We start from the raw sequence: 17,197 nt of genomic DNA on the forward strand, positions 1-17,197 counted from the left end.
GAAAAGTCTGTGTAGGACAAACTGACCAGTTCAATCAATACGGGCTGGCCCCGCCCCAGCACGCAGGAAGTCAACCTGCCGCCCTGTCTGGCACTTGGGCCACCGCACGGGGTGGCTCGGCTCCCCCTCGGTGCCCCGCAGTCCAATCCACATTCAAACGCTTATTAGGCACAAATGGGTTTATGCAGATTTATGTGTGTTTCAGAAACCCTGGCCACCTAGAGGAGAGCGGGTTCCTGAACTTTACCCTGCTCCCAGGTCCGTGGCTCAGACACGCCATTTATATCCAGAACTTCTGTGCCCTGGATGATTTGCCTCTGAGACCGACTGATTTTGCATCTTAATGGGTTCTATGACACGGAGCCGTTTCACTGGTAACGTGGTGAAGTGACACTAGATTTCTAACACCTATTTGCGTGTTGGACTGACTCGTTCGGCCCGAAGACAAGCGTTTAATGACATACCAGTCAGTCCCCCAGCCCTGCTTAAGTGTCCGCTCAGGCGGGCTGGCTTAAGTGACAGAAAATGTTCTTTAATAACTATGGTTTATCCATTTCTTTCAGATAGTAAGTGGCATGTTCTCACCTCATTTGCAGCTTTTAATCCCAAATGGACATTGCTTTTGAAATATCCTCTTTCTTTCTGTCTTTCCTCCACCCCCCCCCACCGAGGCTGCCACTTGAAAGTTGAAATCTAGCAAGAATGTAATAGTAGGTGCCAGCTTTCTGAATAACAGGGTGACTGCCTGAGCAGATCCTAAAAAGCAAGTGTCTTTTTATACCGCATAAAAGGCTGAAATGTTTACATATCAAAAGGCTATAGGCCAATTTCTGTCAAAATTACACATGAAGTTAAGCAGTACAAGCAATTTATTTAAACACTAGTCATTGTAGAAAAATTCAAAACCATATGCTCTTTTAGCAGTTTTTCACAAATGCATTTGACCCATGACTTGGCTAGACATACAAGCTTCATAATTTACTCTACATTTCAAATCCGCTTGACGTTTAAATAAAAGATCTTCATTAATGAGGTTTACATGAATGAAAACTTTAGAAGCTGATATCGGTTGGCGAGGGGCTTCGGGAACCGTCTGTGCATTGCTCTAATTTCCAAAAGACTGATTTTGCTAATCATTTCAAGAGAAAGTTACTCCGAGAACAAATTATAGTCATTTGCATTCTGTGATGTACAAAGGCAACGCTGCGGTCCCTTTGAAACTAACTTTGGTAAATAGCCCCGCCGAAAGCGCACCTCTGCAACGCTGGAAAACCGGAGCCGGTTTTTTTTTTCCCGGGGCCATGGGAGCACGTCATTTCTCGCCACCCCTTCCTCCCCTCCCTGTGTTCTGCTGAGCTTTTCTAACACCTTGATTATTTCGTCCTCCGGGGCTCGGGGGCTTTTATTTCAGCGTTGCAAAACTTCTAGCAAAACTCAACTAGGAAGACCCCTACATCCCGCCGGAGGCGAGCCCCCAGCCCCGCGGCGCGCGGCCTCTCGCGGGGAGGACCTTGGCGCTTCGGGCTGAATGCCGCCGACCAGCCTCGCGCGGAAAACCCGCTGCGGCTGCCGGAGGTGGGCTCCGGGGCGCAGCAGGGCCGGCGAGCGGGGTTCAAGCACTCGTTTGGGGACAGTGGTTTTTACTGTTTTTTTTTAAAGCCCAAATACAAACAATAAAACCGATGTGCGCCGTGACGACGGTGCAGGGGTGCTTCTAATTCCCCGAGAGGAGAAAAGGCCACGCCGGCTTTTTGCGCGTGGCACGAAGGAAAAAAAAATCCTACGTAACCGCGTCCGATTATGATCTCTGCTCTGTGATCCGACAAGAGGCAGAGAATTAAGAAAAAGAAAAGTTCCCGAAACAAGTCGTAAGAAGTTGGGGCCGCAAATACATTTCTTTCTTTCTTTCTTTCTTTTTTTTTTTCCACCACTGTGTGTGTATGGGGGTGGGGGCGGTATAGTGGGGCGACAGTTTCTGCATGATGACCACGTTCTGGGGCTGGAGGAGATACCCAGGCGCACAATCCCAACTCGGGCACTCTGTCTTAAATCAGAGAAGCAGATTAATCGTCGCTCTATGAATCAATTGGGCGAGGACCGCGGCGCGCACTCGTCTTGATAGATGCGGGACAGCAAATACACCTCATGCATGTGGAATCCACTGATCTATTCTTTAACATCGTAAAAATGAGGGCTATTACCGGGAGAGGCTGACTCCTCAACAAACACATTTCCATAGACTTCTGCCTGGTGATTGCTTTGTATGAAATCGTGTTTGGGTGATAATAGGGAAAATCAGCGGCGTGTTTACTGCATTTCCGACCTACGCGCCCGCCGGCCGCCTCTGGACTCTCGCGGTCCTCCCATGCTGAGCGGTGCGTGCGGGGCCACCAAACAATCGCCTAGCAACGCGGGGCCGGCAATTTGCGTGCGTCGCATTTGTTATTCCAATTGCGCGGGGCGACGCGGGGCCGCTGATTGTTTAGCGCGCGGGGGACACTTGTAGGTTTCGGCCCGCGGAGGAGGCGCCCGCCTCCCCACCGTCGACTGAGCGGACACCCTGGAGGGGAGGCTCCTCCGAGCCGGGGCTGAGCCCCGGGAGAAGCGGCTGAATGACTGGAGTCGTGTGGTCTCGGGGTCCCTGTGATCCCGTCCTATAAAGTCCCCTCTACGGGAGGTTAGAAGTTGGTGACCTTTTCCATATTCCTGTCGCCGGGTGGAGCGGGGAAGGGAATAGCACACCACTTTGTCCCAATGAAGAGAATTAGAAAATATCCCCAAGTCCATGCCAACTTCCCCAGCGAATGGGATGACAGTTTCCCAGTTTCATTTAATATTAGAGCTAGAAGGGACCCAACGAAGGTTGGGGTTAATTCAGTCCAAAAACCTGAGGCCTAGGGCGGGAGGATGATTGCAGGCCAGTGGCGTGTACCCTAGAACTCTGACGCTCAGACTCCCTGCCAAGTGCTCTTCCTTCCAGGGGTCAGATGGCACAATGAGACGGTTGCAGGAGAGCAAAGGGGGGAGGTCTAGGGGCTTGCGAAACCTCGTTATTCTAAAGGAACAATGCACCAAGAGTGAGGGGTCAGGGGTAGAGAGTATGGGGGGATTTGCAGAAACTTGGAGGCACTGTCCTAGGTCTGCTGCCGAAGTCTTGGCGTCGTGCTGATCTGAGCACCTTTGCTGAACCAACGCGGAATCTGTTCCGGCCTCCAGCCTCGCTTCTGCCACCTCCGGGCTCAGGCAAAGGTCCTAAAAGAGTCACTCGCGAGCGCGCCGCCGCGCACTCCCAGCCGTCAATGAAAACGCACCGAAGTCGCTGCCAAACCTGCAGCTTTCAGTTGTCTTCCATCAATTGCCCTGTAAAATTAACCTGGGCAAGGGTGCTGGGGTGTGTGCACGCGCCCCGGGAACCCGATGATTTTTAAATTTCTGAGGGGGTGGGAGACTCTATCCCTTGCTAGTAAAAGAAAAAAGGAGCCTCGTTTCTTACCCTAGACCTGGCCTCACTAACGATGGGGGGGGGGGGGTCCCCACGGTTCCCACGTCCTCCTCCCGGAGCGTTTTTATTAAAAAAAGAAAAAGTCTATTGTCTCGGCCCTGCCTTCATCTCCCACTCCACCTCCATGCGCGGCATTCGAAGAAGCAAGGCTCTCAGGACCCCCGCGGGTGCGCGTGAGCGAGCCGAGGCCCACGCGGGGAGGTTTAGGAGAAGCGCCGCCGCCTGGCTTCCACCCGTGGCACCCGCGCGCCGCCCGAGTTCTGCGCCCAGGCTGGGCCATGCCTGCTGGCGCGGCTGCTCCTCGGGCCCAGGAACGGCAACTCACCAGTGCCCTTTGCCCGAGCGCCGGGGGGCGGGCAGTCCACCGATTAGTCTTCTGCGATAACTTCAGACTAGCCTGCTGGAACCTCTGGTTAGTTAGCCGAAAGAAATCACCAGCGCTGGGTGTGTCTGGAGTTGAACGCGCTGACTTCGGGCAACCCTACGTGTCCCCACCCCGGTCCTCGGCGGTTTTGCGTGTCCCGCACTGCCCTTGCTTCCGGAGCGGCGGGAGTTGGCTGCGCGAAGGGCCGGGGAACGACGGCCCTCTGCGCCCCGGGCTTGCGCGCCTCGGAAGCGGCTCGCGTTACGCTTGCGCAGCGCTCGACCGCCCGCGCGCCCCGGTGGCGGGCCGGCCGGGGTGCGGCCGGGGTGCGCCCAGGATCCCGAAAATCACCGCGGTCGCCTGCCGCGAGCAGAGCCGAGTTTAGTTCGGGGCACAGGGGCGCGGGGAGCCCAAGCCTGGGCCTGCCGGGAGGAAGGGCAGCCCCGCGGCTAGGGGGCCTCTCCCTTTGGGGTCAGGTAGCAAGAAAAAAGGCAACTCGGTTGTTGGGAAAGGGGATAGTGAAGCCCCAGAGGCCACAGCCGGATCGAAATACACGCGCGCGCACACACACACACTAAAATGGAGAGGGAGAAGATACCTCATTTCCAAAAAGAAACAAAACCTACCGACACCCACGCAGAGAGCAGCTGGAAGCATCGCTCGAGAGTGCCACTCGCGGTGGCGAGTTTTCAATAGCGGTTGAATTCAGTCTCCGCGGTGCAAGGGCCTAGGGCTGCTCTGGTAGCTTCCAGACCCCAACTGGCTACAGGAAACAATTTTTTAGTTTTGGGGAAAACAGGCTGGATCTCTTCTTCCGTCGTTTTGCCTTTCAAAATTTGGGTCTTTGCAAAAACAAAAGGGTTTGGGGGCGTGAACCAGTACCAACCCGGAGAGAAGCGCAAGGTGAAAAAAAAAAAATAGGGCTGAAATGAGACGGTGGGTGCTTGGGGGTCCCAAAGAGTAACAGAATTTTCAATCCGGCTTGAGGACGGACTCAGTTCCCCACATTTTCTAAAACAAATTCCGAAGGGGGTTGGGAGTAACTCCAAAGTAGAATCGCCCACAATGAATTTGAGCTACAGGCAGAGGAAATCGCACCCAATAATAGGACCCAATCTGAGAAAAGAGGGTGGGGGCGGAGAGGTCGGGCGGAGAGAGTTGTTAACTGCAGCCGCACAATGGAATTAATGAGATTAACCAGGGCAATTAGGCCACCCGCCCAGTCGGGCCAGCCCGCAGCGGGGCCGCGGACTGGAAAAGATTAGGTTGATTTCATTAATTCGCAATCCACAATCTCTTTTCTGGCTCGGTAACCCCCTCCCCTTTGGCACCTCTGCCCTTCCCCCTCCCTAAATCCCCCCCACCCAAAGGCAAAAAAAAAAAAAGGGGCCAAATCTGGTTCTGTTTGTCATCTGCATATTACCAGGAACTAAATCCAGGATGACGTCGACTCGGTATAAAACCAACAAGAGGTTCCGCTGGTCGAGGCTCCGTCCTACCCGCGGGTTGAGTTCAGCGAGCGCGGCGGCGAGGGGCGGGCGGGAGGAGGGCGAGCGGACGCAGGGGCGGGGAGGGGCGCGGGGCCGCGCGCTCGCCGGCGCTCTCTTTCGGTTTGCTCGGCGGCGGGAGCAGAGTGGACCCCCCCGCTCGGAGGCTTGGTCCTCGGCGGATCCCCGCCGCCCCCCGGTCCCGGCGCGGGGCTCGGGGATGCCCGCCAGCATGTTCAGCATCGACAACATCCTGGCCGCCCGGCCGCGCTGCAAGGACTCGGTGCTGCCGGTGGCGCCCAGCGCCGCGGCTCCCGTCGTCTTCCCGGCCCTCCACGGGGACTCGCTCTACGGCGCCGGCGGCGGCGCCTCCTCGGACTACGGCGCCTTCTACCCGCGCCCCGTGGCCCCGGGCGGCGCGGGCCTCCCGGCAGCAGTCGGCGGCTCCCGCCTGGGCTACAGCAACTACTTCTACGGGCAGCTGCACGTGCAGGCGGCACCCATGGGCCCGGCCTGCTGCGGAGCCGTGCCGCCGCTCAGCGCCCAGCAGTGCTCCTGCGTCCCGACGCCCCCAGGTAGGTCTCGCCGCCCGTCCCCAGCCCCGCGGCGTGCGCGGCCAGAGGCGCCGGCCTTTCTCACTCTGCACCAACTTTTCTCCTCCGGCCAGGCTGCTCCTCACCTCATTTATTTGCGTCGAGCTGGCGCAGGCGCTGGCCCACTTCTTGCCTCAAACTTTAAGGGAGATGTAGCAGAAAACTACAAGTCGGGGTCTGCGTGGGGCGATGAGGCTTTTAGGATTCCTTAGCTGGCCTTGGGGGCGTGCGGGTGGACGTCCTAACACCCCCCCCACTCCCGTTCACCCCAGATCCCACTCCTCACCACCCCTCGCAGCTGCCTGAAGTCCCCACGGGGTGTGCGCCCCGCGTGGGTGGCTAGGCCCGGGGCGCGCGTCCGGGCGGGGCTGACCGCTGCCTCGCTCCGCCGCAGGCTACGAGGGCCCCGGCTCGGTGCTGGTGTCCCCCGTGCCGCACCAGATGCTGCCCTACATGAACGTGGGCACGCTGTCGCGCACCGAGCTGCAGCTCCTCAACCAGCTGCACTGCCGGCGGAAGCGGCGGCACCGCACCATCTTCACCGACGAGCAGCTCGAGGCGCTCGAGAACCTCTTCCAGGAGACCAAGTACCCGGACGTGGGCACGCGCGAGCAGCTGGCCCGGAAGGTGCACCTCCGCGAGGAGAAGGTGGAGGTAGGCGCCGGCCCTGGGCGCGCCCTGGGGTGGCCCGGCCTCCTTCCTCTTTTCCGAACCTCCCGAGGGCGGCCGGGATGCGGCCGGGGGCGCCTCGGGCCCGGGGAGTGAGCGCAAAGGCGGAAGCCCGAGCGAGGGGCGCCCCTCCGTTTCTTGGCGTGCGCCCGGGCCTCCACGCCGGGCCCGGCGGCCACCCTGACCTCGGGGGCTGTCGGGAAGCGAGCGAGCGCGAGCTGCGTCTTACCCGTGGTTGTGTCCTCCGTTGCGCAACAGGTCTGGTTTAAGAACCGCCGCGCCAAATGGAGGCGGCAGAAGCGGTCCTCGTCCGAGGAGTCGGAAAACGCCGAGAAGTGGAACAAGACGTCGTCGAAGGCGTCGCCCGAGAAGAGGGAAGAGGAAGGTAAAAGCGATTTGGACTCGGACAGCTGACGGCCGCGGGCCGGCCGTGGCCCTGGGCTCATTGAAGGACTTGCACGGACAGACGATGCTACTTTCTTGCACACGCAATGCCTTGCGGGGAGGGGACTGAAAGGGAACGAGGAGCTGTAAATAGTGTACAGAGCCGGGAGGGTCCGCGCCTGGGGCCGGGGCGCGCCGGGGTCGGAGCCCCGCAGTCAGAGGCCGGCCGGCGCCTCCCTCCCAGAGTAGTATTTATAGTTAAGTTAATAGTGACAATACAATAAAGTGATGGCGATGTAGACGGGCCCCATGCTGTATTTCGTAAATCCCCCTCCCCCACTTCGGGGAAAGCCCAGAAAAGAAGTCTGTCTAACTTGTAACTTCCGAAGAAAAAAATAGGCATCTCTGACCTGTCAAATAAATGAAACTGGGGTAGGAATCGGGCACGGGAGGGACGGCCTGGTGTACAAGTTCAGTTTCTCGGGGTCTCCAGGAAGGAGTGGAGAGTGGCCAGTGGGAGCAGCTGCATTGTCAATGAGAAGGTCAACCCGGGGTCCCCTGCCCCCTGGGGCAGACCAGGGCATCCTCCTTCCAACCGATGGAGGCCGAGTCGGAAAGCAGCGTGGGGACCTGTGTGGGTAGGTTTCTAGGGGAGCCCGGATACCCGGGGCTTCTCCCTCCAGGCCGCTCTGCGGCCTCTGTTCCCACGAGAAACTCCCAGGCCGAGGCGGTGGGGCTAGTGGGGGAATGCAGCAGCCGCCTGCCCGGCACGCTCACCCCAGTACCTTCTTTGGTCCTCCACATCCACTCTTGCCACCCACGGCCCCCCCCTCCACAAGCGCTGGTGGCCCACGGCGTTGTGTTCCCCACCTCCGGGGCCAGCCAGGGACCCTGGGCCACGCTGGGCTGGCCCCGCTTCTCCCCGCTGTGGTCTCCCCGCTGCACCAGCCTGGGCTGGGAAGAAGGGGCCCTTTGGTTGGGGCGTGCGGGTTGTGCGGGTGTGTGTGGGGGCAGCTTATGAAGTGGGAGAAACGTCCTAGTGCCAGAGAGTGCATGGGCCCCGGGGGAGGAGGAGAGCCTGCCCTCTGTACAGTTCTGCAGGCTGTTCCGGGGGTGGGGGTGCGGGGACAGCGGGAAAGGCATTTGTCGTTTTCACATTACACATGTTCAGTTAATGGAGGAGGGAGCCAAGGCGCCGGGAGCTTGGCTCAGCCGGGCTCCTCGGGACTGGGGAGTGAGCCAGCTCCTTTCCTCCTGGGCTGAGCCGGCTGGTAGGACAAGGGCCCTCCTGGCCAAGGCTAGTGCGTGTTCTGCTTGGGGAACGCAGCACAGTAACCGCTTTCTGCAAGAAGCCATGACTCCTTGTAGGATTTGTAAGGTAAAAGTGATGCCGGGAGCAGGTAAAATGCTATTTGTGAGATTTGAAATAACCACCCCCCGCAATTACTGTCTTAAAACTACGGAGCATCTCTAAGGAAAGGAGGCCGCAGTCTGGAAGCCAGCCTGCCTCCAGGGGCCGAAATTGCCGCGGTGTTCGGTGTTCGTATCCAGGTTCTGCCTTTCGGACAAGTCATTCAGCCGCTCCGACTCTCATCTCCCCTAACTGTAAAATGGGGGCAGGGTAGTGTCTGTCTCCCAGGGTTGGGAAGGACAGACACCAAAGACACTAAGTGACATAGGTTGACCCCTGGCATTCAGCAATCCTGTAACAAGGCTGCTATTTTTTCATATTGTTATGATATATATTGTGCCAGATCTAGTACTTTAAGATTTATATGTGTTAGCTCATTTTACCTTTCAAGAACCCTGAGATGGGTGATTTTTTCCCCACCGTTTTCCAAATGAGGAAATTAAGGTTCAGAAAGGTGACATACTTTCATGACATACAGCTTGAAAGAAATAAAGCTGGTGCATATTTGCCCAGGTGAGTTTTTATGGTAATTGGGACGCTTTCCACCAATACCAGTTGTCCTGAGAGAAATATTCAGAGAAGCTGTTATGTTCATTTCAAGCGAAACACGCAATGGCTCTTAATACACCTTGCCCTTAGGAATCAGACTTCTAGTGTGAGCGCCCTGTGCCTTCTCACCTGTCCTGTGCCCCACCCCCATCACTGTCGTTCCTGGAAGGTCTCCTCTGTCCCATTGGAGTGAGATGAGCCTGCCAGGGGGAGCAGGATGAGCCCCTGCCTTCCACCCCCCCTCTAGTGTCCCATTTATCTAGAACATTCTAACATAGAACAGAAGTGAGCAGCATCAGTTCACCCTGAGAGATGATCTAGTTATACACTGCCGTGTGTGTCTCTTTGTCCATGACTTGGCCTCAGGGGTCTTAGAAATGGGATATTTAATTTTTAAATGATATCTGCATTTGTCTGGAGAGGGACCCGTGACCAGTAACAGGGAGGGAATTGGGGTGTGTCCTCACGAGCTCCGGGTGCAAAGCCACGGCGAGTGGGGTGTGCAGGGGATGAGCTGGACGGCCGTTTCCAGCTTGGTCCAGGGCAGGCCCAAGGGGGCAAAAGAAGGCTGCTTCCCTGTCCACGTCTCCGGAGACGCCTGTGACGGTGTTGGTATTGGCCCAGCCCAAAGGAAATAATGAAACTCTACAGGTATTGGCCCAGCCCAAACGTAATAATAAAACTCTGCAGCAACTGGGGAAATGTCAGACTGGTCTAAGCATCGTCTACCCACCTTCCTTCCACATTTACCAGTTGGCTGAGGGGCTCAAACCTTCATTGTCATCTGGCTGAGTCGGGGGGTATGGGGGGCTGTGGTGTCACGGCGCAGAAGGTGCTTGTGCTTCGAGAGTTGTCCTTTGCTGGACTGTGGGTCTTGTTTCCTACAGTGGGAATTTGTGTAGTGGTTGGGAAAGTCGCATGCATGTTCAGGTGTAGTGGGCCAGGCCTAAGCCAGGTCACCTTGCCTGAGTGGCCTGGGTCCTTACAACTTTATCCTTGAAGGTGTGTTCTACCCATTTTACTGTTGAGCAGACTGAGGCAGACAGAACACACGAAGGACCAGGACGGGACTCGGGTAATCTGCTGGGGCTTTTCCGTAATCCAGGCTGCCCTCCCCGGAACCCAGGCTTTTCTTTTTGGTGGTGAAATCAGCTCTGTATGAAAGTGCAGTAAAACGACTGCGGGAAGTGAATGCGCTGGTCCGCGGGGGTACAGGGATTAATCGGCCACAAAGTGCCAGACACACACTAACAAAGAGCAGTGGTGATCATCGTAACCCCCAGCATTGGTCTGGTGCATTCCCCTGCACAGAACCCTTCCGTGCACATCTCAGGCGCTGAGAGCATTCTCATTTTGCAGATGGGAATTGAGGCTCCGAGAGCCTAAATGATTTGCCCGGGGCACAGTGCGTGGTAGAGCAGGCCCTCTTACCCCCACCCAGACGCGAGCCGCCTCTTTCCCACCTCTTCTGGTGGTGGTGAGGTGGGTCCCGGCTCATGGCTGAAAATCGGGGGAGTGCATATGTAGAGAAATGCAGATTCCTGGGTTCTGAATGGGCTTCAGGGGAGCTGTTCTGGCAGTTCTTAGCAATCAGCTGTGAGTATTGTGTGTGTGGGGTGTGTGTGTGTGTGTGAAAAAAAAATGGCTTTACAAAGAGCATCCACAGAAAGTAGACTTCAATTACAGTTCTTTGAGCAAGTTGTGTTCCACGACTTTCTTAGTGAAGGCTCTAACCCTCTTTGGAAGAATGGCGTTTTAACGTGTATATTTGCTGCAGATGCCTCTTTCCTTTTTTTGTGAGGGGGCTGTTTGGGTGCCAGGAGGTAGGAGTTACAGAAAGCTTAATTGTCCTGACTTGTATGAGGTTTAAATTGATTCAAATGAAATAGCTCAGGCACCTGGATGCCATACAAAGATCCCTTCCTGTGCTGACCTTCTGTGACCCAAATTCACTCTGCTTTGCTCCTTGCACACCTCAACATTTGCCTCCTTAAATGGAGTAAAGGCGTGCAGTGCAAACCTCCCCCTTGGTGGAAATGGCGTTCCGACCAGGGCAGCGTAGGGTGGCACGGTGTGGCTGGAGAACAGCTAAACCTCATTGGTATAGGGGTCCCTCCTGATGGGCCCCCAAGCTTGCCCAGTGACCTGGGAGAGGCCCCTTAAGCTCTTTTGTCAGGTTCCTTCCTCACCTGCAAGCTGGATTTGGGTGGAGGATTAGAGAGAAGAATATAAAGAACCCAGCAGAGTGTCTGACACATTCATTATTGTGTGTTTTGAAAAACACCTTCAAATTGTCGGGATAATGCCCTGCGTAAGTAGATTGGAATTAGGAATTAAGGCATGCGCCTTGTTTTTAATTGTTGTTGGTTTAGGAGCTTAGGCATGACCACAGGACCCAAGCCTTAATGAAATTAAACGTGACTGCCATGGATTTAAGACAAGGAGGCATCTGATAAGGCATAATAGGTTGCATTCTCCCTAAGAGGTTTAGGTCAAGGGGATTTAGAGTGAAGGAGAAACTTTGGAATGGATTTGGATTCGATTTCCCGGGTTTATAAAATGACCTTAGGTTTTGCAAAAGTAAACCGAAAATAAAACGCAGGAGCCGGCGCAGAGCCGGTGAAAAGTTCTAGGAGAAATGAACCCCGCTGATCCTTTGGCTTGTTGAGGCCTTGCTTATTGGGGGAAGGGGGTACCTCAGAGGCCTGGCGCTAGAGCCATTTAAGATCATGGAAGGCCTGTTTGTCGTGGGCTGGTTTAAAATCCAGGGAAAATAAGAAGCCATTGTCCTTTGCTGTCCAAACGACCCACTGAACAAGCAGGGTGCGTTATGGCATGCAGCGGTATTTTCAAGTGGGTCTGTAGCTTTTGGACTCCGCAGCCCTCATTTGTTCTCCAGTGTCCAGCGCTGGGAAGCATCAGGGAAGAGATCTTAAGAATTCCTCTCCCAGCCCTTCCCCCTTTCCTTAGGATTTCTTTCCATTTATACCTTCTGTTTTCCTAATGTTGAGGTCCTTGAGAGTCTGGTGGCCTATTCGAGCAGCCAGATTTAATTGAGTGAACTACACTTTGCTGTTTACACATCCCTTCCCTTTACCTGAGCTAATTTGCCGAAGCTGTAATTAGTGAGATAACTTTTAGCCAGAATGGACAGCGTTTAAAAGTGTCCGTATCATTTCCTCAGTGATTTACCAAGGGTGTAGCACCAAGCCCAGGAAACACTTGAGCTCTGCTGCGGCATCAGCCACGATGACCCTGGAGAAGGCCACCGCCACGGGGGAGACACATCAGCTCGCCCAGCTCCTCCAAGAGCGCGCCCTTCCCCCAGCTATTTGCTCCCAGCTCTCGGACGCTAACACACAGAAACTTGTTTAAAGTTGGGTGGGGATGGAGGGGGCCGACACATCTTAAAAATCTGAGTTCATCAGAGAACAGACCTGTGGTGTCCAGCTGTGGCCACAGGTGCTTGGGGTCCTAGGCAGGCTGCAGAGGGGGGACTGGAGTGGCCGCCGGGTGGCCCAGGGAACTGACAGACCCGCAGAGGCGTTCCTCCATGAGCAGGGCTCTGCGGTTTCAGAGGTGCACGCCAGCCAGCTAGAGGGGTGGAGGGCTCCCTGCACCGGCAGCCCTGGGCTGGCACAGTCCCCCGGTGATCAAGCCCGCTTGAATCACACCCCCAGAAATTCCTGCCATCACCCGGCAAGTGACACCTCTTTCCAGATGCAGGATGGCTAATCCTCCTTTAAAAATCCTCCAAATGCTAAGGCTGGGGCTAGAGAAATGAAAGCGCCCTTCTCTAAGAAGCAGGGAGGCCCACGCATTTAGAAAGCTGCCCTCCCCGAGAGGGAGACGCACGGTCTCTGCAGCCGGAACCCCAGCTGGTGGTTTCATCTGAAGATGTTCCGATGAGGGCCAGATGGTGGGCCAGCAGGGCTGTGCGTGTCGAACGTTGTTTTGTATTTGAGGAATAAATATTTAAATCTTCAACCACGTGAACCACTTTCTACTGCAGCGGGCAGGGATGGAAAGTTGTGTGTTGATTCCAGCCCCCCTGTCCTAAGTGTAACCCCAGAATGCACGACCGGTGCCGCACTCGAGACCTTCAAAGCGGTAGTGCTCCCCACCGCGGGCGCCAGGCGCCGGCCGCGGTGGCCCCTCATCTGTTTCATGCTTGTGGAAGCTGTTTTCGTCTCGTGTCTGCTGTTGCTTCGAGAGGACGCGCGGCATGGATGGGTTGAAACGCAGACCACATCCCTTTGTCCCTGGGTGGATGAACTCTTGGTTTTTTTTTTGTTTTTTTTTTTTTTGCCTGTGTGGTAACTGGTCGGGGGTACAAATGTGAGTGGATGAAAAGTTAACCCTTTTCTTGACTGCAATTAAAGCTCTGGAAAGATTGGCGGTCTCTCTGATTTGTTTCTCTCTCTATGGAAGCTGTCCTTGTGTCGTTTTATTTTTTTTTAAAAGAGGGTTTATGATTTTCTATGATGCCCTAAGTGTTAAGGAAAAAATAAGGTCTCTTACGGCTGTTCAGGGGGTTAGTTTCATAATCGTTTTCCTGGGCCAGCCCCTGTCGGATGCCCTCTACAGCCCTGGGAAGCAGGGTGGACGGGGTGGCCTTCTCCTCGCTACATCGTGAGAGCGTTTTCTCTGTGGGTGGCTTGGTTCTGCCTCTTCTTTAACCCCGGCCATGCCCCTTTGAGGCTGGCATCATTGTTGCTGTTTTGCAGAAGGTGAAATGACTTGTCCAACCAAGTTGGGTTGACTCTTGGACTCCGAGTTCAGTGCTCTTTCAACACTGCCAGACTTCCTCCCTTAACAAAGACCAGCCGAAAGTTCTAGGTTCGAATCCCTGCCCAGTCCTGGCCAGCAATGTGACCTTTGAACCCCAGCCCCATCACTTCCAAAACAGGGCTGGGGTGGGGGCGTTATAGCCAGCTCATGAACCTCACGGGGTGGTTAGAGTCTAACAGTAGAATTTCCTGTAACACGGTGAAAATTACCTGGGGTGTGCCAATAAAAATGGTTGATCACAATAAATATATTAACCCATTAAAAATAGTCATAGGCACATAATCAAAGGAAGTATTTATTGGAGACTTTCAAAAAGAATGATGATGACAATAATAATAACCGATAATTACCCAATCCGTCCACAGATATTAAAAGGGCTCCTAGTCCGTGCCAGCTGCAGCCCCTGCCCTCATGGAGTGTTATGTTCTCTTGGGGGAGACGTTCAGGCAGTGATGAGGCTCTGATGTAAGCCACACCTGGTGAGGAGGTAGAGGGTGATGGGGCACTTTACAGTCTCGTCTAAGGTCTGAATGTGAGGGGCTCATCCCAAGTAATCCTCCAAAGCAAGGGTTGGCTTACTAGAGCCCTCAGGCTAATCGGGAACACTGTTTTTGTAAATAAAGTGGCTGGAACCACACCCGTTCATCTCTGTGTTGTGTGGTTGCTTTCCTGCTGCACTGTAGAGTTGAATAGTTACAGTAGAGACTCTGTGGGCCACACAGCTGAAATTACTGTTTGACCCTTCTCAGAAAAAGTTCGCTCGATATAAAGTTTAGAACCTAACAGAAATAGAAGCTATTTCTACTAAGTGTTGGAGGCAGGATTTAAACCTGTTTGCCTAATGTCTTTCCAGAGGCCAGTGCTAGGCCCAGGCTCAGAGGGGCTGGGGGATGGAAGGTGAGATAAAGGGCAAGATATGAAAGAACACATGGTGGCTGATCCCAAAGGAGCTTTCCATTTCAGTGACACACTATGTGCATGCAAGAAGTACTTTCAGAATGTAAACCTGTGCTAAATTACATTTCATTAACTAGGAGATCAACAGGGAAGGCACTCAACATCAAAAATCAAGTTAAAACAACGGGATACCTCTACACACCTCTTAGAAAGGCTGACATCTAAAATACTGACGACACCAAATGCTGGTGAGGACATGGAGCAATAGGAACTCCTGCCCTGCTGGAGGGAAGGCAAAACGGTACAGCCACTTGGGAAGACATTTTGGCAGTTTCTTATAAGTATGAACGTAGGCTCACCATATGATCCAGCAATTGCACTTCTAGATATTTACCCAAATGAGTTGAAAATTTAACGTCCACGCTGAAACCTTCCCGTGAATGTTTATAGCAGCTTTCGTCATAATGGCTCAATCTTGGAAGCCACCTTCTGGAGGAGAATGGCTGAACCATGGCACATCCGTACAATGGAATATTGTTCAGTGATAAAAAGAAATGAGCTGTCAAGCTACGAAAAAAAAAAACATGGAGGAGCCTTAAATGCGTAAAGCTAAGTGAAAGAGACCTGTCAGAAGTGGCCACATCCTACTGGGCGAGTCCAGCAATCAGACATCCTAGAAAAGATGAGAGTGAAAAGATCAGTGGCCGCCATGGGTGCAGAGGGCAGCTGGGGAGAGGTGAGTAGATGCAGCCTAGTGGAATTTTAGGGCAGTGTGAAACTATTTGATACTTCATTGGTGGACACATGGCATTACGTGTTTGTCAGGACTCAGGGCACTACATGCTATGGACTTCAGCTACTAGAAATGTGTTAAGATTGCTACATCAAATGTAAGCAATGTACCACCACCCAAAAAAACAGCAGGAGGTGGCCCCAGTCCAGGCAGGCTCCCAGAGGCAGTAGGAGTTACAGGGGTTAGAATTTAGCCAGGTAGAGCAGAGGCATGGAGACCACCCTAAGCAACCCGGAGAGGAGACCACCTGGCCTCAGCGCACGTTTCCTGGTACGATCTGGGGCCCCTCTGTGCGCCCCACACTTGCCAAGCCCTTTTGTTGTGCCAGACCTGTGCCAAGTTGGGTCATAACCATGGAGAGAGCAGTGTCCATCCTCAGGCTTCTGAATTAGGTTGGTCCCAAGGCTCAATTCCTGGGGCTGGGGGAACCTCCTGAAATGTTGTGGCTGTGCGGAGAGGGGGTCAGGGGAGGCTTCTGGCAGTAGCTCATTGGAGCTGGGTGGGTGGGGCATGTGGTGATGGGCGGGGGGAGGGTGGAGAGTCCTTCTGCAAGAGGAACAGCCTGAGCGAGGGCTCAGAGTGGGGAGGCTGTGACAGGAGACCCTCAAAGGGTCCCATTTGGCTGGTCAGAGACTGGAAAGAGTGGAAGAGTGGTGGGAAGCTGGGGACTGCATGGTGGAGGTGCTTAGTTAGCGATTGTATTAGTCAGCCAAAGGGGTGCTGATGCAAACCACCAGAAAGTGGTTGGTTTTTATAAAGGGTATTTATTTGGGGTAGGAGCTTACAGATACCAGGCCATAGAGCATAAGTTACTTCCCTCACCAACATCTGTTTTCACATGTTGGAGCAAAATGGCAGCCGATATCGGTGAGGGTTCAGGCTTCCTGGGCTCCTCTGGGCTCAGCTCCCCTGTTTTCTCCACAAAGTCAGCTGCAGACTATCAGGTAAATGGCTCTGTCTCTCTCCCTGGGGTTTCTGCCATGTCTAAGGTGCTGTCTCTATTCCTCTGTGTTCTTCTCCTGGCTCAGGTCCTCTCTTACCTGGGCTTGCCTCTCTTTCCTCTGTGATCTTACTTCCTGGGGTTCCAGTTTAAGACATCAGCGTCAAACTCCAACATCGAAACTCCAACATCGAAAATCCCCCAACTCTGTCCTTTGCCATGCCTTTTATGTGTGAGTCCCCACCCACCAAGGGGCGGGGACTCAATGCCCTAATGACAGGACCCAATCCAAGCCCTAATCATAACTTCAGCAGGTCCAGGTACAGACCAGATTACAAACATAATCCAAAATCTATTTTTGGAATTCATAACCATATCAAACTGCTACAGTGATTTAAGCCAACTCTTTATTTGAAAATAATCCAACCTACAGATAAATGGAAAGAATAGCACAAGGAACACTTGTGCCCCTTGCTGACGTTTTGCCATCTTTGTACTGATCCTCCACTGCCCTCTTCCCTCGCCTCTCCTTTCCTTTCTTTCTCTCAACACACACACACACTCTCACATTTTTTGGCTGAACCATTTGAAAGTAAGTTGCAGATATGAAACTTGACCCCTAAGTGTTTCCTAAGAATAAGGACTTTTTCCCTTATACACGCAATGTCATTATTACACCTAGGAAATGAACATGAACTCAGTAATTGCATACATGCACTACATATTCAAACTTCCCCAGTCATACTTGAGAATGTCTTTCGCTTCTCCCCCTAACCCAGGATCCAAGCACGGTTTGCACATTTCATCTGGCTGTTGT

The 17,197-nt window shown here is 54.0% G+C and overlaps 1 protein-coding gene across 1 annotated transcript; it reads left to right on the forward strand.

Annotated features, from left to right (window-relative positions):
* The first annotated feature begins 5,573 nt into the window (after nucleotides 1-5,573).
* GSC (goosecoid homeobox) lies at nucleotides 5,574-7,298 on the forward strand. The gene is made up of 3 exons (XM_058294921.2): nucleotides 5,574-5,928; nucleotides 6,341-6,600; nucleotides 6,874-7,298. Exons 1-3 carry the CDS (start codon nucleotides 5,574-5,576, stop codon nucleotides 7,027-7,029), a joined length of 771 nt encoding a protein of 256 aa, XP_058150904.1. The 3' UTR covers nucleotides 7,030-7,298.
* The last annotated feature ends 9,899 nt before the right edge of the window (nucleotides 7,299-17,197 follow it).

Source organism: Dasypus novemcinctus, chromosome 3 (assembly GCF_030445035.2).
Source record: "Dasypus novemcinctus isolate mDasNov1 chromosome 3, mDasNov1.1.hap2, whole genome shotgun sequence".
In the NCBI taxonomy this organism is placed as follows: Eukaryota; Metazoa; Chordata; class Mammalia; order Cingulata; family Dasypodidae; genus Dasypus; species Dasypus novemcinctus.

Bases quoted from the DNA above. Each gene is read 5' to 3' on its own strand.
- GSC (XM_058294921.2), top strand. From the start codon at position 5,574: ATGCCCGCCAGCATGTTCAGCATCGACAACATCCTGGCCGCCCGGCCG. The intron at 5,929-6,340 runs GTAGGTCTCGCC...GCTCCGCCGCAG, and splicing joins CTGCGTCCCGACGCCCCCAG to GCTACGAGGGCCCCGGCTCG. The intron at 6,601-6,873 runs GTAGGCGCCGGC...GTTGCGCAACAG, and splicing joins TCCGCGAGGAGAAGGTGGAG to GTCTGGTTTAAGAACCGCCG.